The following is a 22909-nucleotide window of genomic DNA, read 5'->3' on the forward strand; positions in this document are numbered from 1 at the left end:
ATTGCAGTAACTGTTTCAGTATCTGTTCTGGTATCTGTGAGTATTTCTATGAGTTGTGCTGTGATGACAACTCCAACTGCCATATTTTTTCCTGTGATATTTACAATTGTGATTGGGAAGACTATGAATGCCCATGCCGATGTAAACAACAACAAAATCCACAAGATTCAAATCTACAGCGAGAGAATACAAGGCAAGGTGTTCATGTAAGGTGGACTCAGCCAACTCCATCATCAGTAACAATGGAAAATGTTGATCATTTAGGAAACGTGATAGTGACACAGCCCTCCCTATCACCAATGACAACCGGAAATTGTTATCTAGACAAAGATGTTACAGCAACACAACCCCCTGAAACATCGGTAATGATGAAAAATGTTGACATTGTTAAAGATGCTACGCCAACACAGATGTCATCAACATCAGGAACGCTGGGAAATGTTGATTCGGGCAAAAATACTACAGCTACACAGCCCCTTAAAACATAAGTGAAAATAGAAAATGTTGATCCTGGAGTTTTACATATGTTTTATTTGCCATTTTAAAGCTGACAAAAAGGATTGGGCACAAGTTATAACTCATAAATAAGGCCAGCTCTCAAAACATATATATACAAATACACATATTGACATGCTGATCAGTACTTAAAGCTGACAATGCAAGTTAAAAAGTATGCAAATTAAAAAAAAGAAAGAAAAAAAATTCTTCTAAAATTGCTTCTGAAACATCCCCAAGTGTCATATCCAAGGAAGTAGCAGCCATTTTTAGCCCACCATCATCAGATGGTGGGCTATTCAAATCACATATTGTCCGTGGTCCATCCTTCCGTCCGTCCATCCATTAACAATTCTTGTTATCGCTATTTCTCACAAAGTGCTAAAGGGATCTGCCTCAAATTTCATATGCAAGTTCTCCTAGGGCCCTAGTTGTGCATATTGCGTTTTGGGACCGATCGGTCAACAAGATGGCCGCCAGGCAGCCATCTTGGATTTTGATAGTTAAGTTTGTTATCGCTATTTCTCAGAAAGTAATGAAGGGATCTTTCTCAAATTTCATATGTTGGTTCCCCTAGGGCCCTAGTTGTGCATATTGCATTTTTGGACTGATCAGTCAACAAGATTGCCGTCAGGCAGCCATCTTGGATTTTGATAGTTAAAGTTTGTTATCGCTATTTCTCAGAAAGTACGGAAGGGATCTGTCCCAAATTTCATAAGTAAGTTCCCCTAGGGCCCTAGTTGTGCATAATGCATTTTGGGCCCGATCGATCAACAAGATGGCCACCAAGGAGCCATCTTGGATTTTGCTAGTTGAGGTTTGTTACTGCTATTTCTCAGAAAGTAGTGAAGCGATCTGTCACAAATTTTGTATGTATTTAATTAATTTATTTCAATTAAATTGCTAAGAAAGTGATGATGAGTGTAGTATGTAGATAAATTTGGTGACTCTACAAAATTATCAATCTTGTTTTACATTATCATTTTAAAAATTAAAAGCTATTTCAGAAAGGTAGTGGGCCTTTAAATATACATACAAATACACTGAAATAAAATTGATTGTGATTGTTGATCCTGTTCAAGATGTCACCAAACTATATCAACACACTCTTGTTAACACTAGGCCGAATCTGCCAAAAAAAAAAAAGTGTTCTAAGCAGGGATTGTCAAGCTTAAAAAAAAATAAAAAAAATATTGAAGTTTATTTCATGTTTCTGTGTTTTTCCATGTTCCATTTTCATTCCGCATTTTAGTATGTATAATTGTAATTTTCATTCCACATTTTTGTATGTTCCAGCGTTTTGTCAATTAGCATACACATTGTCTGATGTTCATTGATACACGAAGGTGTTCTCATAAGAAATAGAACAATAATGTCTCTAACATGGTACCACAGATATAATTGTTCCACCTTTAAATGGTAATAAATAAAACAACAAAATTCCCAAATAATTGTTGGAAAACCCTCCTGACGATTACTGTCATTCAGTTTTCAAGACAGTTTTACCGAAAATGTTTGTTCTACACTTAAATATCAGTGGATGCAAGCACTGCGTGACCATGATTAATAAAAGAGAAATATGGCATCAAAATCCAGACAGATTAGGTCTACTTTCCATAATTCATTTAAAATATTACTTCAACTGCAGGCAATGCTAACATATGTAACACACTAATCAACCATCAGATTCAAGAGTTCTTGCTACATGACTATTCTGAACAAAACTACAAGATGCTGTGATCTGCGTATGAATCAAGTGGCATATATAGCAATAAGTAAAAGACTTGTCTGAACACACACATAAAGTAATATCATGTATACGTCTGTACAAAGGGAAGCAACTCTCTGGTGTCCATCATGAACAGATTAGGTCTACTTTCCATAATTCATTTAAAATATTACTTCAACTGCAGGCAATGCTAACATATGTAACACACTAATCAACCATCAGATTCAAGAGTTCTTGCTACATGACTATTCTGAACAAAACTACAAGATGCTGTGATCTGCCTATGAATCAAACTGGCATATATAGCAATAAGTAAAAGACTTGTCTGAACACACACATAAAGTAATATCATGTATACGTCTGTACAAAGGGAAGCAACTCTCTGGTGTCCATCATGAAGTATCATAGTTATATATCAGGGTACTGCTACATGTAGTTATTTTTTCCAGGTAGACCTTCTGACTTTCAGGTGGTCCTTCCAAAATATAATAAAAGTAACTCAAATACACTGTAACCATGGCTGTTTATTAGCATAGAACTTTGAAGCTATTCATATTATAAATAAACCCGATAAACCGACAATGGAGACAAAACAATATCAAACAAAACGATAAACTCACAGAATTGTCATAAGATTTTTACTAGTACATGTATAGCAGATAATGAATGTCATGAAATTTTAGTGGTATAACAGACCACCAATGTAAAATTCTTGGTGGTCCTTCCATTTGTCATGTGGCCTCCGACAACCGCTGGTATCGACCCCTGAACTTTCAGTAATATGAGAATATAAAATTGACTTCCATCATCTGTGGATATTAAAGGCCCACTACCGTTCCGAAACGACTTTAAATTTTTAAAATGGGAATGTAAAACAAGATCGATAATTTTGTAGAGCCGCAAAAATTATTAACTTACCGTTAATACTATATTTATCATCACCTTCTGAACGATTTGATTAAAATAAATAAAATGTTTATTTTCATAAAGCAGGTTGTATTATGTTTCCCGCCGTGGTCCTAAATACCGGGCGGTAGTTGACTATCATTGCGCCAGACGGCAAAACAGCGAATTGACTCTCCATTGTTTTCATATATTACGCAGGAAATCTTGCATATGTTTGGTGTCGTAACCTTATTTTAGGTCATCGGTATGCATTTTCTGATGTTATTAATGGTTTTTTAAGAAACCTTTATATTTTGCTCCGGAAAGGTAATGGGCCTTTAAAGATGCTCCACCACCGACAGAGTATAAACAATTACTTATCATTTGAACAATGATTGGGGGTTTAATCCTGTATATATATGTATGTCTAATTAACACAAAAAAATAATATAATATAATTCATTTTGATTTTGGTGCATGTGCAATCAGTACTTAATTCCATAAAGGAAATAGTGCCACAGATTTTTTTTCGAGATGCAATTAATTATTTTTGATATTTTTATCTCAAACTAAAACGGGATGCTCAAATTATTCAATGGTGGTAATGGTGTAAAGTAAACAAATTTGTCTGCTCCTGTTTTTGAAAGAGAAAAAAATACCATTCTTCAGCAGTGGAGCATCTTTAATAGAAGCTTTTAGCCATATAATGCATGATATGTGCAATATTGAAATAAGGAAATCTATATATATTAGATTTGAATGGGCATAACCAAGTAGTAATATTAGAATGGAAACTAAAATTACTGATTATTGCAATGGGAATATGAAATAAGATTCCAGGTTATGAGCATCATGCCGAGCTGAGCAACATTTACGTTACAGACAGCTCGGTGAGAATATGATCACTATAAGTTTCTATGGTAAACATCTCGGTACCATAATCATAAGACTTTTAATATAAACATTTTGAAGGGTACCATTAGACTGGACGGTCTAGGGTGCTATAAGTGAAATGTAACATGTACACCTAAACAGGATATCCTGTGGCCTATATAAGACAGGTTCAGTGAAGCATGGCCTAAACCACTGGCCTATATATATATAGCTAACAGCCATGTGACTGTGAGACAGGACGATCAATAGTACTCGGTATTTCCATATAGCCCACATTTTTCGCCAGGGGAATACATTTTAAATCTGCATACACCTGCTTTCTGTCAACAGTTAGTAAGGACTGCACTGAATAGATATCACACGTGTTGTAGAGAATCCAGTACAGGTAAGTCTGCACAATTATACAGGTAAATATAAACAAGGTTATAACTATCGACAAGGGTATATTTATGTGTGTCTGTTTACTTATCATGTCTGACAGGTTACATTTATGATTTCTACCTGATCAGCATAATAGTATTTAGAATGTATAGGTGAAATACAGGTGTTGTAAAACTGAAGTGTAGGTCTGTCAAGGGCAAAGTTGTATATAATCAGGTCATAGATATATAATTTCTTTGTAACAGTTATAAATCTGTACATGTTTAATGTATAACAACAAGTCGATGATCCTTTTAGACCGGCATATACTGGGTCAACACTAATTCCTCGTAACTATTGGATCACTTAGGGTACCAGTGGTGGGTCTTTAAAGTATAATGGGGTCATGTGGTCACATTCAAATTCTTTGTAAATGGTCTGACAGCCAAACACAGACACCTCCATGCGTTCATCACATGTGTTACTGGTGACATGAAGCTTCATAACATCTAGGCCATGTAGAACATCCGAATTCCTGAGTATCTCTGTAATCCTGTAACACACACATCTATGTCTAAGATTTATCAGTAAATCAGGATGTTTGTAAGAAATTGAGATAAGACAAAAACTGTACAATTTGTGGGAGGGGAGTGAACTGAATCGAGGCCTGTCACACAAATATGTCACTGACTCATAATCTTCTTAAAATCCTAAGTGATGATGATTTCATAAATTGATAATGTGCCTTATCACATATGATTCATTGTTTTATTATATTAAATCACTGTATAGTTTAATACTAATATAAGAATGGGTTTCAATTTCACTAAATTAAATTAGTTTCATGCAAATTTACAAAATTTAATGCCTAGCGAAATTTATCAAAATGGTGGTTTATACATGTCACAGTCTGTTGTGAATGACACTCTCAAAGGATATATACCAAGATGATATGGGAAAATAAACCCTGCAAATAAGTTCCACATAGAAAATGTAATACATATGATTAGCTTATATATATATATATATATTGATGAGTTATTTTGCTATAACACTGATATACATGTACAGAGAATGGGAAATCCAGACAACCCCTACACAATTAAACCTGGGTATTCCATAGCATCACATTTATATGTTACACATGACTATTAACACAAAGCACCCGTCAGTGAATGAACATAGAGAAGATAAGGTGATCAGGTATTTCTACATGTGTGATAACACTCTGATACACAGTTCTATATATATAATACACAGAGGTATTAGGGAGTGTGCTTCTCTGAACTGTAGACTGTACACAAAAACAAGTGATGGGTCTGGTACACTTCATAGTACAGTGGATATGATTATAGTGTGTGCTCTAAGGAACCTTTTCCCACTCGTATGTATACATTATAGTATACACTAACCATATCTATATCACTACAAGCTTAACAATACTATATGTAAGTAATGGTAATACAGTTTATACAGTCAAAATAAGAATTTGGTGGGGTTCAATTTTGTGATTTCTCTTATATTAGTATGACTTGTTGTTCCAGCATCTGTGTCTTTTAAGGCTTTGGCCTTTTGGGAGTCTAATGGGTACAGCCTCTCAAAATTAGAATTTGGTGGGGATGGATTTTTCGTGATTTTCTCTTAAATTAGTATAATTTGTTCCAGCATCTGTGTCTTTTAAAGTGGATAGTCGGGCAAAGAAACCCAGTCTAAATGCGTTCATTGGCCTTCTGAAAGTCCTCACTTATCCAAACGACGGTCAAGTTCTGTTTTTCATTGCTCAGCTCTGACCATTAAAATAATGGAAAAGTTTTAAAAATAAATTTGCCTAACTCTTTGAAAGCGAGGTTCCATGGAAATGTAAACTTTCTTTGTTTGTTTGTTTGATTAATTAACGTCCTATTAACAACTATGGTCATGTAAGAATGGCCTCCCATGTATGCAGTGTGTAGGGTGTATGTTGTGCGAGGTGCGTGTTTTGGGAGACTGCGGTATATTCATGTTGTGTCTTCTTGTATAGAGGAGCTGTTGCCCTTTTTTAAGTGCTATATCACTGAAGCATGCCGCCGAAGACACCAAGCAACACACCCCACACGGTCACATTATAACTGACAATGGGCGAACCAGTCGTCCCACTCCCTGTATGCTGAGCGCTAAGCAGGAGCAGAAACTACCACTTTTATAGACTTTGATGTGTCTCGGCCAGGGGACAGAACCCGAGAGCCTTCCTCACAGGAGCGAACGCTCTACCCAAGGCCAAACGTGAGGCGGTGCCTAGGGAGGCATAGGAAATGTAAACACGGACATAGCTAACTGGGAGGATGTTTTAGGATTCCTATAATTTAGATTAATTTCTTCACATGCAGAGAGATTTTGATGGAAGATTTTATTTTTCTATTTCATAAGAAATTATTCCGGATACATTCACACCATTTTTACTAACTTAAGCCTTCCTTGATCGACTATTTACTTTAAGGGTTTGGCCTTTTGGAAGTCTAATAGGTACAACCTCTCAAAATTAGAATTTGGTATTCTTAAAAAGCAGAAGGTCTTTATACTGAGGTGGTCACTAAAACAGGTTTTAGTTACTGTAAATATATCTATACAAAATAACTTTCCTCTGACCATAGTTCCGTTTATACATTGACAGAGTGATCATGGGCGACTTTGATTGCGGAGACTGCGGAGATTGCGGTGACTGCGGAGATTGCGGTGAATGTGATTGTTGTGGCGATGACTGTTGCTCCTGTTTGAACTGTAACGATGACTGTTGTGAATGTAACTGTGGATTTTGTGGTTTCTGTCCATGTGATTGCGGTTGTTGTCAAGATGGAACCAACGCAGACGGCATTGGTCATCATCACCACCACAACAGTGGCTGCTGGTACATTCTCTGCTTTTGCTATGATGACACTGGTAGTAATAACTGCTGTGGTGAAAGTTCTGCAGATCGACGACGCAGACAACAACAACAACTAAACCAACACCCTCAATATGTGCAGCAGCAGACGGCCAATCAACAACAACATCCTGAACCGTCTGCACCAAACGATGATCCACCAGCGTACAACACTCTGTTTGATCCCGACAAAGATGTGGTAACAATCCAACCACAGAATTATAACTCAACAGACCAACCCATCACTGAACAACCCAAGGGAACCAATTCATAATCAATTACAAAAGATCAGAAAAAGAAATGTGCCTTCAATATTAACATTTTTTCTTCAGATTCTCCAAGTTGTCTCCCTTTGTGTCTGTTAAGATATATGGTCATTATATTCAATCTCAAAATGAATGCACCAGTTGAATTACAGTCAGGACTGGGAGAAAATTAAGATTTGATCCCTTGTAAAAATTTTCTACAATTTTAGTAAGTCATTATTTTTCATCCATCGTGGGAATTTATTTCCCAATGACAACATCCATCATCATTGCTTTTATTACTATCATGGATTCACGTTAATCAAGGGAACATCCACATAAAATTTTTTATAGCATTCATTGTATATTTTTTACAGAAGTATTCATACACATATCAATCTTGCTTTATTTCCCCTGTGTGTGACATACTGTTAATAAGGCTTTGTGCGTTTCTCTGATGTTAATAATGAAGAAAGTTGTAATTTACTTAATAGGCCTACCGGTATGTATATATACGTGTACCTTAACAAATTAGAAAGAGAAGCTTGTAAAAATATTTTTGTACATTTTTACATTTTTCATATGTTGTTCATAAGACTGAACAATACAGCCAGCGTAAAGTTTACGACTGGGTAATTGTTATTTCATATTTCATATCATTTTATAAAATCCACATGATTATTCCTCTCTGAATATTGTGTTCTACAGTCTGCATGTTTACATTTACATCAAACTAGCTATATATTAATATATTTAATTTTGCTAAGTGGTTGGCGGATAGTTGGGATTTTATGTACATTGGCTATTAGAATGCAGTATGTGCTTGCCTAGTAATTTAAGTTAATTGATTTATATAATTCTTTTAACCAAGATGGACAATTACATATTGCCTGACTTAATGTTAACTACTGTTTATCCTTGACAGAGGATGGAAGATGGTGATAGATAGACAAAACTTTCAAATAGATAAGCTCATTGTTACTTCTTTTATCTATATGAAAATATTAAAAATCCATTTGACAATTACATTGATGCAAATGTATATTGAAGATAGTTTAGATAGTAAAAATAAAATTTGTAACATACTTATACACTTATTTTAGAAAACATTAATTTCATAAATATGTGCATTAATAAAATTTCTAAATTGGATATACATGTACATGAAATACTTGTATGTAAAAAATTACAAGTCGACAGATATGAATTAATCCAACTTAACATAATTTAAGAGACTTTTATATAAGTAATTATGTGAGTAATTTTGTATTTTGTTTAAAATAGCCCTGATAATATTTATTTGTGACCTATCTATTGCTGGTGTTTACAACCAAATTAAAATACTTCTATCAACATTAAAATTCAATGTTTGCTATTGTTTATCTTATTGCCAAAGGGCAGATAAGATAAGATTTTGGTGTAAAAAGCCCAAATACAGTGAGCTTGTAAATTCCCAAATCTATGAATTGAGGAAGGAATCTAAATCATTGATTCTAATTGACAGATTGCCAGCTGTCAATCAAATCGCACGTGACCTTGCATTTTGTATTGTGTGTGCTACGATGTTTGCTCCGACATTGAATAGAAACACGTGCGTTTGTGAGCGTGGGGCGTGGCTATATTACACCTGGCGATCGGTCAATTATGTCCTGACCAGGCAGTTTTCTGACAAAGAATTTATTTGTCTATCCATGTAAAAACTATGAAACCTGGTGAGCAAATGATCTTCATTCGCCCCTAAAGACGCATTTAGAACCTTCAAAATCAAAGACTAGACCAGTCTATTATGAAATTTCAGGGGTCAATGAGTTAATGACGACAATCAGAAACTTTTTAGCCCCTCCCCTCTCCGTATGTAATCTTGCACAAGGTCGTAACAGGACACAATGAGAGAAAACAAACATGGTTAAGACTATATGTCTCACCTATCACGGTGGGGAGTGTCATGGTTAACACTATATGTCCCACCCATCATGGTGGGGAGTGTCATGGTTAACACTATATGTCCCACCCATCATGGTGGGGAGTGTCATGGTTAACTGCCCATCATGGTGGGAAGTGTCATGGTTAACACTATATGTCCCCACCTATCATGGTGGGGGAGTGTCATGGTTAACACTATTTGTCCCACCATCAGTGTCATGTTAACACTAGTCCCACCATCAGTGGGGGAGTGTCATGGTTAACACTATATGTCCCACCTATCATGGTGGGGAGTGTCATGGTTAACACTATATGTCCCACCCATCATGGTGGGGAGTGTCATGGTTAACACTATATGTCCCATCCATCATGGTGGGGAGTGTCATGGTTACCACTATATGTCCCATCCATCATGGTGGGGAGTGTCATGGTTAACACTATACGTCCCAACCATCATGGTGGGGAGTGTCATGGTTAACACTATACGTCCCACCCATCATGATGGGGAGTGTCATGGTTACCACTATACGTCCCACCCATCATGGTGGGGAGTGTCATGGTTAACACTATACGTCCCACCCATCATGGTGGGGAGTGTCATGGTTAACACTATACGTCCCACCCATCATGGTGGGGAGTGTCATGGTTAACACTATACGTCCCATCCATCATGGTGGGGAGTGTCATGGTTAACACAAACGTCCCACCCATCATGGTGGGGAGTGTCATGGTTAACACTATATGTACCACCCATCATGGTGGGGAGTGTCATGGTTAACACAAACGTCCCACCCATCATGGTGGGGAGTGTCATGGTTAACACTATATGTCCCACCCATCATGGTGGGGAGTGTCATGGTTAACACTATATGTCCCACCCATCATGGTGGGGAGTGTCATGGTTAACACTATATGTCCCACCCATCATGGTGGGGAGTGTCATGGTTAACACTATATGTCCCACCCATCATGGTGGGGAGTGTCATGGTTAACACTATATGTCCCACCCATCATGGTGGGGAGTGTCATGGTTAACACTATATGTCCCACCCATCATGGTGGGGAGTGTCATGGTTAACACTATACGTCCCACCCATCATGGTGGGGAGTGTCATGGTTAACACTATATGTCCCACCCATCACGGTGGGGAGTGTCATGGTTAACACTATATGTCCCACCTATCATGGTGGGGAGTGTCATGGTTAAACACTATATGTCCCATCCATCATGGTGGGGAGTGACATGGTTAACACTATACGTCCCAACCATCATGGTGGGGAGTGTCATGGTTAACACTATATGTCCCACCCATCATGGTGGGGAGTGTCATGGTTAACACTATATGTCCCACCCATCATGGTGGGGAGTGTCATGGTTAACACTATATGTCCCATCCATCATGGTGGGGAGTGACATGGTTAACACTATACGTCCCAACCATCATGGTGGGGAGTGTCATTGTTAACACTATACGTCCCACCCATCATGGTGGGGAGTGTCATGGTTAACACTATATGTCCCATCCATCATGGTGGGGAGTGACATGGTTAACACTATACGTCCCAACCATCATGGTGGGGAGTGTCATTGTTAACACTATATGTCCCAACCATCATGGTGGGGAGTGTCATGGTTAACACTATATGTCCCACCCATCACGGTGGGGAGTGTCATGGTTAACACTATATGTCCCACCCATCATGGTGGGGAGTGTCATGGTTAACACTATAGGTCCCCCCACCCATCATGGTGGGGAGTGTCATGGTTAACACTATATGTCCCACCCATCATGGTGGGGAGTGTCATGGTTAACACTATATGTCCCATCCATCATGGTGGGGAGTGACATGGTTAACACTATACGTCCCAACCATCATGGTGGGGAATGTCATGGTTAACACTATTTGTCCCACCCATCACGGTGGGGAGTGTCATGGTTAACACTATATGTCCCACCCATCATGGTGGGGAGTGTCATGGTTAACACTATATGTCCCACCCATCACGGTGGGGAGTGTCATGGTTAACACTATATGTCCCACCTATCATGGTGGGGAGTGTCATGGTTAACACTATATGTCCCACCCATCACGGTGGGGAGTGTCATGGTTAACACTATATGTCCCACCTATCATGGTGGGGAGTGTCATGGTTAACACTATACGTCCCACCTATCATGGTGGGGAGTGTCATGGTTAACACTATATGTCCCACCCATCACGGTGGGGAGTGTCATGGTTAACACTATATGTCCCACCCATCATGGTGGGGAGTGTCATGGTTAACACTATATGTCCCACCCATCATGGTGGGGAGTGTCATGGTTAACACTATATGTCCCACCCATCATGGTGGGGAGTGTCATGGTTAACACTATATGTCCCACCCATCATGGTGGGGAGTGTCATGGTTAACACTATATGTCCCACCCATCATGGTGGGGAGTGTCATGGTTAACACTATTTGTCCCACCCATCATGGTGGGGAGTGTCATGATTAACACTATATGTCCCACCCATCATGGTGGGGAGTGTCATGGTTAACACTATATGTCCCACCCATCATGGTGGGGAGTGTCATGGTTAACACTATACGTCCCACCCATCATGGTGGGGAGTGTCATGGTTAACACTATACGTCCCACCCATCATGGTGGGGAGTGTCATGGTTAACACTATACGTCCCACCCATCATGGTGGGGAGTGTCATGGTTAACACTATACGTCCCACCCATCATGGTGGGGAGTGTCATGGTTAACACTATACGTCCCACCCATCATGGTGGGGAGTGTCATGGTTAACACTATATGTCCCACCCATCATGGTGGGGAGTGTCATGGTTAACACTATATGTCCCACCCATCATGGTGGGGAGTGTCATGGTTAACACAAACGTCCCACCCATCATGGTGGGGAGTGTCATGGTTAACACTATATGTACCACCCATCATGGTGGGGAGTGTCATGGTTAACACAAACGTCCCACCCATCATGGTGGGGAGTGTCATGGTTACACTATATGTCCCACCATCATGGTGGGGAGTGTCATGGTTAACACTATATGTCCCATCCATCATGGTGGGGAGTGTCATGGTTAACACTATATGTCCCACCCATCATGGTGGGGAGTGTCATGGTTAACACTATATGTCCCACCTATCATGGTGGGGAGTGTCATGGTTAACACTATATGTCCCACCCATCATGGTGGGGAGTGTCATGGTTCCACTATACGTCCCACCCATCATGGTGGGGAGTGTCATGGTTAACACTATATGTCCCACCTATCATGGTGGGGAGTGTCATGGTTAACACTATATGTCCCACCCATCATGGTGGGGAGTGTCATGGTTAACACTATATGTCCCACCCATCATGGTGGGGAGTGTCATGGTTAACACTATATGTCCCACCCATCATGGTGGGGAGTGTCATGGTTAACACTATATGTCCCATCCATCATGGTGGGGAGTGTCATGGTTAACACTATACGTCCCACCCATCATGGTGGGGAGTGTCATGGTTAACACTATATGTCCCACCCATCATGGTGGGGAGTGTCATGGTTAACACTATACGTCCCACCCATCATGGTGGGGAGTGTCATGGTTAACACTATATGTCCCATCCATCATGGTGGGGAGTGACATGGTTAACACTATACGTCCCAACCATCATGGTGGGGAGTGTCATGGTTAACACTATATGTCCCACCCATCATGGTGGGGAGTGTCATGGTTAACACTATATGTCCCACCCATCATGGTGGGGAGTGTCATGGTTAACACTATACGTCCCACCCATCATGGTGGGGAGTGTCATGGTTAACACTATACGTCCCACCCATCAAGGTGGGGAGTGTCATTGTTAACACTATATGTCCCACCCATCATGGTGGGGAGTGTCATGGTTAACACTATATGTCCCACCCATCATGGTGGGGAGTGTCATGGTTAACACTATATGTCCCATCCATCATGGTGGGGAGTGACATGGTTAACACTATACGTCCCAACCATCATGGTGGGGAGTGTCATGGTTAACACTATATGTCCCACCCATCATGGTGGGGAGTGTCATGGTTAACACTATATGTCCCACCCATCATGGTGGGGAGTGTCATGGTTAACACTATTTGTCCCACCCATCATGGTGGGGAGTGTCATGGTTAACACTATATGTCCCACCCATCATGGTGGGGAGTGTCATGGTTAACACTATATGTCCCATCCATCATGGTGGGGAGTGTCATGGTTAACACTATACGTCCTACCCATCAAGGTGGGGAGTGTCATGGTTAACACTATACGTCCCACCCATCATGGTGGGGAGTGTCATGGTTAACACTATACGTCCTACCCATCATGGTGGGGAGTGTCATGGTTAACACTATACGTCCCACCCATCAAGGTGGGGAGTGTCATGGTTAACACTATACGTCCCACCCATCATGGTGGGGAGTGTCATGGTTAACACTATACGAGTATACGTCCCACCCATCATGCTGGGGAATGTAACAGACAGACCCATTTACTAAAGAAAGTAACGTAATTCAAGAAAGTGATCGATTCAGACTTTCAAATAAATCACTAAATCAGTTAAGGATGTACTCCTCTGAGAAGTCAAAATTTTCTTGTATTAAAGTTTTTTTCTCGTACAGATTTTTGGAAATAGGAGTTCATACCATGAAAGAAAATGGAAGAAAAAACATAGGTCTGTGTGCTCGTTTTTGAGCTATTGTCACAAAAAGATACCAAAATGACAAAATAGTGGATTTTATTGGAATTTAGCCGTTTTGACCACATACGCTAGAATTTAAAGCCATAATTCCCTAATGAGGTGTTTGATATGTATGGATGTTTGTAGAATTTACTTTCAAGTAGTCTTCAAAATATACCAGTTATGATTAATAAGAGTCATATTTTTTCTTATAATAACAATATATGCTACCCCTACCCCTTAATTTTGAGCTCCAAAATGCACTATTTTCTGCCATTTTTCTCAAATTTAACCCTTTACAGAAAAAGTCCTGGTATTAAACTTTTGTCAATAGTTTGCATATCAATAGGGAAAGGGTTGTTTTTTCTAAATCAGGCAGAAAAATGGGGGGTCCGTGTGCTTACTTTTTTGCCCCATTTAAATATTTGTTATTTTTCAATATTTTGACTAAAAAATAAAAGTGCTCAAATTACCATTAAATGTAGAAATAAGTGACAAAAGTGAATCATTTCACATATTAATGTTCAATATTTCAATTAACACAAACCCAATGAAGATTTACTGCAAAAATTAACTCGATACAGCTGAAAATGCTGACGCGGTGATGATTTAAGTAAAAATAATTTAAGTAAAAAATGGGAAAACGGTGGCTCTACTCAAAGCAAAAAAAATACACAATTTCAAAATGGCCGCCAAATGGGCCATTTCTTAAAATCGCTGTGTGAAAAAATCAACTAAAAATAGAAATGTAATTTTTTGACAAAATTTGCTACAGACCACATGCTACAGATATTGATAAATCGTATTTGAAAATCTCATAACATTTTTGATCTATCTTGAAACGAGACTTCAACGGGACTGAAACCACAGAAGAATACATCCTTAATTGCAACAATGTTAAAATATTAAGTCAGTGTCTGAAAGTGACTGTGGATTTCATTAGACAATCGGTCCACAAAGAAATAAAATGCTATGGCTCCAGTCACTTTTTCGTAGGCTCGTTTTCTTATCACATATTGTTAATGAAAGGACCATAAGATTGGAAAAAACCAATGGAAATTGTTAATGTTAGGGATCTTTCATTATGCATTTTATTCTTTATCCTGATCAAGCATTTCGCTAAAAAATAAATTGAAATACAGAGGTTGTTCACAGTTGCAGACAAAGAGTCCCAATAGAAAATGACACCAACTCCTTCATAACTTAGCTGATTTGGCTTGCCACTCGCCAGTGCAAGTCAAAATTGCATAGCCAATAGGTCCAAATAATAAGATTTTACATAGACTGACCAGATTTTCTATAGTCTCGGGCCATCGGACCACTTTTACCCTGGAACACTGTTAAATTATGAGTAATTCAAACGTGAATGAGGCACCTGTATGATAACCTTGTGTATTATTCTGAGAAATAAACAAACAATAATATTCCAGGAATATATACTGTAGCTCGGCGAGACCAGGGCTTGAATCAACGAGATAGTCATCCATCCATGAGTGGGCCGCGCTCACCATTGCTTAACTACGATACACAGTACCAACACTAATCCACACAGCCACAAAAGCTAGCTGATGGACTATGCGGCTGAAATGTCCCAATACATGTACAAACAAACAATAACATTCCAGGAATACACACTCTGTACAAAAAATGAAAATAAGGAATCAAAACTCACCCAGGGCATTGAAGGAAGACTCTCGGGTACGGAGGCCATACTGGGTGATCTCGTTTATCACTTTATCTTCTTTCACAAGTAAAAAGGCGAACTGATCCTGAACATCTCTGGAGTGTCGGCCATCTTCTTTCAGCTCTGCCCTTTTTGCCCTAAAAAATATATATGGTTGAAAGTCTCTGATGGTGGTAAATAATGATAAACTGTACACCAACTTTCTTTTGTGACAGATTTATTTCCACGAATTTCATGTTCCAAGTTCATTCCTGCGAATTAGCATCTACATCATTGATACTGGTAGGAATTTCTAGTCAATTTTCAAATCCGCCAATGTTATCTTTGCGAACTTGTTTTGAAATGGAAATTGCGAAATTTAGTAGCTGCGAACGTAGGTTTACAGTAGGTATATAGACATAATGCCAATCACCATAATCCCTTGGTTACCATAGCCAAGACATGGAGAACAGGTAATGTCAGCCAGATTCACCACTTACCCACCATGACCCTTTAACCTGATGGTAGAGAGATGACACGTACCTGTACTGTTCATCGAGCTCCTTATTGGTGATGAGGCGGACTGAGGTGATCTCCCATCCACTGTATTGACTGTCCAGGTAGGAATGCTCGGCTGTACTGACAACATCCTGAGCATCACGACTATTTACTGCTACATTTCGAACATTATCTGTGCAAAACAGAACACAAAATTGTTGTAAACAAAATAATGGCTAAAACACTGGTAAACAAGTTCCAACAAAAGTTCTGCGCAATTGGAATTAAGACAAACAACATATAAACATATTGAATGAACTCAGCATATTTGATGAAGTGCTAGAATTTTCTTATTCTAAGGTCATATATTATAAGATGTTTTTTATTCAAACATATACATAGCTATGGAAGACGTAAACAAGATTTTTTGAGCATGTACAACAAAAATTTCTTAAAAATACTACAATGTAACTTGCCAAAACCGGTTCTTGTCTTATCCAGATCGCTGTCTAATCCGGTTTTATATTGTATGCCAGTTTGCTTCTTAATTATATTAATTCAAACCTGTATAATCTGAAGACCTGTAGATACCAGCCAAACATGCTGGTCCAGGTGACATCCAGTTTAGACAAGTTTTCCTGTACTATTTTTTCCCTTCTATATACCAGATCTATAAATGAGACAGACCTTTAGACAAGTTATACTGTACTATTTTTCCCTTCTATATACCAGATCTATAAATGAGACAGACCTTTAGACAAGTTATACTGTACTATTTTCCCCTTCTATATACCAGATCTATAAATGAGACAGACCTTTAGACAAGTTATACTGTACTATTTTCCCTTCTATATACCAGACCTATAAATGAGACAGACCTTTAGACAAGTTATACTGTACTATTTTTCCCTTCTATATACCAGATCTATAAATGAGACAGACCTTTAGACAAGTTATACTGTACTATTTTTCCCTTCTATATACCAGATCTATAAATGAGACAGACCTTTAGACAAGTTATACTGTACTATTTTCCCTTCTATATACCAGATCTATAAATGAGACAGACCTTTAGACAAGTTATACTGTACTATTTTTCCCTTCTATATACCAGATCTATAAATGAGACAGACCTTTAGACAAGTTATACTGTACTATTTTTCCCTTCTATATACCAGACCTATAAATGAGACAGACCTTTAGACAAGTTATACTGTACTATTTTTCCCTTCTATATACCAGACTATAAATGAGACAGACCTTTAGACAAGTTATACTGTACTATTTTCCCTTCTATATACCAGATCTATAAATGAGACAGACCTTTAGACAAGTTATACTGTACTATTTTCCCTTCTATATACCAGACTATAAATGAGACAACCTTTAGACAAGTTATACTGTACTATTTTTCCCTTCTATATACCAGATCTATAAATGAGACAGACCTTTAGACAAGTTATACTGTACTATTTTTTTTCCCTTCTATATACCAGATCTATAAATGAGACAGACCTTTAGACAAGTTATACTGTACTATTTTTCCCTTCTATTATACCAGACTATGAGAAATGAGACAGACCTTTAGACAAGTTATACTGTACTATTTTTCCCTTCTATATACCAGACCTATAAATGAGACAGACCTTTAGACAAGTTATACTGTACTATTTTCCCTCCTATATACCAGACCTATAAATGAGACAGACCTTTAGACAAGTTATACTGTACTATTTTTCCCTTCTATATACCAGATCTATAAATGAGACAGACCTTTAGACAAGTTATACTGTACTATTTTCCCTTCTATATACCAGATCTATAAATGAGACAGACCTTTAGACAAGTTATACTGTACTATTTTCCCTTCTATATACCAGATCTATAAATGAGACAGACCTTTAGACAAGTTATACTGTACTATTTTCCCTTCTATATACCAGATCTATAAATGAGACAGACCTTTAGACAGTTATACTGTACTATTTTCCCTTCTATAATACCAGACTATAAATGAGACAGACCTTTAGACAAGTTATACTGTACTATTTTCCCTTCTATATACCAGACTATAAATGAGACAGACCTTTAGACAAGTTATACTGTACTATTTTCCCTTCTATATACCAGACTCTATAAATGAGACAGACCTTTAGACAAGTTATACTGTACTATTTTTCCCTTCTATATACCAGATCTATAAATGAGACAGACCTTTAGACAAGTTATACTGTACTATTTTTCCCTTCTATATACCAGATCTATAAATGAGACAGACCTTTAGACAAGTTTATACTGTACTATTTTTCCCTTCTATATACCAGATCTATAAATGAGACAGACCTTTAGACAAGTTATACTGTACTATTTTTCCCTTCTATATACCAGATCTATAAATGAGACAGACCTTTAGACAAGTTATACTGTACTATTTTCCCTTCTATATACCAGATCTATAAATGAGACAGACCTTTAGACAAGTTATACTGTTACTATTTTTCCCTTCTTTACACCAGATCTAAATGAGACAGACCTTTAGACAAGTTATACTGTACTATTTTCCCTTCTATATACCAGATCTATAAATGAGACAGACCTTTAGACAAGTTATACTGTACTATTTTCCCTTCTATATACCAGATCTATAAATGAGACAGACCTTTAGACAAGTTATACTGTACTATTTTTCCCTTCTATATACCAGATCTATAAATGAGACAGACCTTTAGACAAGTTATACTGTACTATTTTTCCCTTCTATAAACCAGACCTATAAATGAGACAGACCTTTAGACAAGTTATACTGTACTATTTTCCCCTTCTATATACCAGATCTAAATGAGACAGACCTTTAGACAAGTTATACTGTACTATTTTTCCCTTCTATATACCAGATCTATAAATGAGACAGACCTTTAGACAAGTTATACTGTACTATTTTTCCCTTCTATATACCAGATCTATAAATGAGACAGACCTTTAGACAAGTTATACTGTACTATTTTTTCCCTTCTATATACCAGATCTATAAATGAGACAGACCTTTAGACAAGTTATACTGTACTATTTTCCCTTCTATATACCAGATCTATAAATGAGACAGACCTTTAGACAAGTTATACTGTACTATTTTTCCCTTCTATATACCAGACCTATAAATGAGACAGACCTTTAGACAAGTTATACTGTACTATTTTTCCCCTTCTATATACCAGATCTATAAATGAGACAGACCTTTAGACAAGTTATACTGTACTATTTTTCCCTTCTATATACCAGACCTATAAATGAGACAGACCTTTAGACAAGTTATACTGTACTATTTTTCCCTTCTATATACCAGATCTATAAATGAGACAGACCTTTAGACAAGTTATACTGTACTATTTTTCCCTTCTATATACCAGATGTATAAATGAGACAGACCTTTAGTCGACTGTTTCTTGATTTTGGGTAGGGTTTGGACCAGGCCACCAGCCTGTGGTTCCGACATCGTCACTGCCTACATCGTGTGTGTATCTGTGGAGGAAAACATAGGGTTTATTAACTCAGTCAGTTCATTCACATCTATCTGTACCCTCTTAGGGATCTTACCCAGTGTATTACCCAGCATTTTAGTGCATTACCCCAGCATTTTAGAGCATTACCCCCAGCATCTTAGTGCATTACCCCAGCATTTTATAGCATTACCCCAGCATCTTATAGCATTACCCCAGCATCTTAGAGCATTACCCAAGCATTTTAGTGCATTACCCCAGCATTTTATAGCATTATCCCAGCATTTAAGAGCATTACCCCAGCATTAAAGTTTATTTCCCCAGCATCTTACGTCCTTTACCCCAGCATCTTACAGGCATTACCCCTGCATCTTAGTGCATTACCCTATCATCTTAGTGCATTACCCTATCATCTTAGTGCATTACCCTATCATCTTTGTGCATTACCCTATCATCTTAGTGCATTACCCTATCATCTTTGTGCATTACCCTATCAGCTTTGTGCATTAACCCACTAATGCCATTATATGATTGACTCCCCTGTTCAGGAAATGCAAAATAGCATGTCCAAGTTTGTCCCTATGCAACACTGCATAATTGATTTCAACTTAATAGTACTTGTGCTACACCTCACTGGGGCATATATTACTCCTAATAAACAAACACCTTCAGAAACTGATAACGGCTAAACCAATTACCAACCCCTATACGTCACAGTGACTTACTTTCATTTGATACAAAAAATATTTCCTTGTAAAGGTGAAACCAAGTTTAAAGTTCCAGTGACATGTAATGTAGAAGCTATTGACAATCTTGTTATTTTAATTTTTCTGTGATGTAGATCCAAGGTTAAACACAATTTCATAATAAATATACCTTGTAGTACCCAATACACCACCTAAGAATCCATAACCTCTATGTATTAATTTTTATTCTCTTGGCCGTAAAACATGTTTGTTATGCTGGATTTTTTTTTTAATCTAAAGGCCCACTACCTTTCTGAAACGGCTTTTAACTTTCAGAATAAGAATGTAAAACGAGATTGATTATTTTGAAAAGTCGCAATCGTTATTAGCTCACTGTTAGTACAACACTATCATCATCTTCTGAACAATACAATTAAAATAAATCAAATTTTCAATTTTCTTTAACACAAGGAGTCTCATGTTTTCCGTTTTCCTAAATACTGACCGTTTGTTCACTATCACTGCTCCAAATCGCCAAAAAGCTAAATGATTCATCACTGTTTATGAAGATAATGCAGGGAATCCTGCATTTGTCTGGTTTTATAACCTCATCTTTGGCTATACGTATCAGTTTTTACGTTATCATTGCTATTGAGAAATGTTTTATGATTGTTTTGGAGAGAAGAATTTTCAAGTGAAGGCCTAAAGAATTGAAATGCATCAATGTGAATTGAGTCATTCAACTGTGGGCTACTCTTCAGTAAAGCTGCCAGATATTTTCCTTTAGAACATTTGAAAAAGATGATTTGTATACTTCCAAGGTAAATGCTGGATAAACTATTACAATACCATATTCAATCCAATAAGGGCTCCCTTCCCTTAAAGTGCCCCTTCCTCTTTTTGAGGCCTCACTTTTACTATCTTGAATTTATTCAGACAGAAAATACGAAATTTATCTGATTTCTTTTGCAAATTAATTTCTGGTTAAAAAATACCAAAATTTGTACTATTAAGCACTCCCTTGCTTTTTTTTAATTTTAACACATGCCGAGAGCTTATTAGGTGGAACTTAAACCAATTTTAAATTGCCTGTATAGGAAGGGAGTTAAATCCTGCAATTTCTCTTATAATGATTCAATTTTAGTGTCAATATGCTAAGATATTCAGTTCAGGTCATCTTGTATAACATGTTTATAGGAATTGTATCATAAACTATAAAGAATATTACCAGTACACGAGTCACACATAAAGAGAAAGGTCAAGGTCACAGCTAGTCACACATACAGAGAAAGGTCAAGGTCACAGCTAGTCACACATATACAGAGAAAGGTCAAGGTTACAGCTGTAACAATTTATCAATTTGTCATTACTGTATTATGGCCATATTTGGCATACTGCCATAGTAGTACAAAGCTTACTAGAATTATCATCAACGCCAACTGAACCCTTAGAAATTGATTTCTGTTCTATGTAGCAGGTTTTAATTGTACATTGTAATACAGTCACCTTATAGCTTCGTGCTAGGGGGAAGTTCCCTTTAGCCCAGTCTGTAGAGCGGCGGACCAGTACTCTTGCTATGTTACATTTGGTACAATAGACCACTCCAAACGAAAGCTATACAAAATTGAGAGGCTTTGTCAGTGTTTGGGGGTGAACACATTTAAAAGGGGCAAGTAGTGTAGCAGGTTTTAATTGAACATAGTAATACGATCGCCTTCTAGCTTCGCACTAGAGGAAGTTCCCTATAGCTCAGTCGGTAAAGCGGCGGACCAGTAAGTCATTTAGTAAAGGGTCACAGGTTCGAGCCCAGCTGGCGGCACACTACTCTCGCCCTGTCATATTTCCTTTTAATTCCTCTTATACTAAATCCACTATCATCACATACCGTCCTCCCTAATATCCTTTTGTATCAACATACAATTATTCCAAATAACTTTAAAATTCCCTTTATACTATTGCCATTTTATTGCAAAAGGATATTTCATTGTTATTCAGACAAACATTAACTTTTGTTTTAATAACATATCAAGCAATGGTGTAAATTTAAGAAAATGATTAATTTCTCTCAAATACAAAAGCTATTCCATTAAATAATTAAATGCAACTTGATAAGATTGAAGATGCTTATTTCTATAGACACATACGTAGTTATTTGCATGGACATTAGAAATACAGTAAACATGAAGAACTGACCGTGATTCTGACGTAAATTTATATTTTTGGACTCCATTATTTATCGTCTTCTTTTTCCTGTTTTTGAAAGTTCATTCTCGTCCATAAAACCCTGCAGAAATTATCAGTTTGCTCTGTTCGTATATTGACTGGCAACTTTGTGATATAGAACACCTAAAACTGTCTATAACTTGGGCAGAATATCCTTTTAATTGTAAAGGGCAATAACTCTTTACCACATGC

The 22909-nt window shown here is 37.6% G+C and overlaps 2 protein-coding genes across 6 annotated transcripts in view; one reads left to right on the forward strand and one right to left on the reverse strand.

Moving 5' to 3' along the window:
• LOC138323639 (uncharacterized) overlaps positions 1 to 22909 on the reverse strand; it is a 62890-nt gene that overhangs the window by 33274 nt on the left and 6707 nt on the right. For both annotated transcript variants that reach the window (XM_069268389.1, XM_069268390.1), the window contains exons 2-4: positions 19738 to 19830; positions 16357 to 16504; positions 15823 to 15971 (exon numbers count right to left, since the gene is read on the reverse strand). In XM_069268389.1, the coding sequence (XP_069124490.1) occupies positions 15823 to 15971; positions 16357 to 16504; positions 19738 to 19804 (364 nt within the window). In that variant the 5' untranslated portion in view covers positions 19805 to 19830. The remainder of the gene's footprint in view (positions 1 to 15822; positions 15972 to 16356; positions 16505 to 19737; positions 19831 to 22909) is intronic.
• On the forward strand, positions 4075 to 8868 carry LOC138323638 (uncharacterized). 4 transcript variants are annotated; one of them, XM_069268388.1, is made up of 2 exons: positions 4075 to 4410; positions 7014 to 8868. In XM_069268388.1, the coding sequence occupies exon 2, from the start codon at positions 7021 to 7023 to the stop codon at positions 7534 to 7536; it is 516 nt and encodes a 171-aa protein (XP_069124489.1). In that variant the 5' UTR covers positions 4075 to 4410; positions 7014 to 7020; the 3' UTR covers positions 7537 to 8868. The 4 variants fall into 4 exon arrangements, with proteins under 4 accessions (XP_069124489.1, XP_069124486.1, XP_069124488.1 ...); XM_069268385.1 differs by having other exon boundaries at positions 4093 to 4388; XM_069268387.1 differs by lacking the exon at positions 4075 to 4410 and adding an exon at positions 5462 to 5747.

This window comes from Argopecten irradians, chromosome 5 (genome assembly GCF_041381155.1).
Source record: "Argopecten irradians isolate NY chromosome 5, Ai_NY, whole genome shotgun sequence".
Lineage (NCBI taxonomy): Eukaryota > Metazoa > Mollusca > Bivalvia > Pectinida > Pectinidae > Argopecten > Argopecten irradians.

Coding starts and splice junctions, on each gene's coding strand:
- LOC138323638 (XM_069268388.1), top strand. CDS start 7,021: ATGGGCGACTTTGATTGCGGAGACTGCGGAGATTGCGGTGACTGCGGA.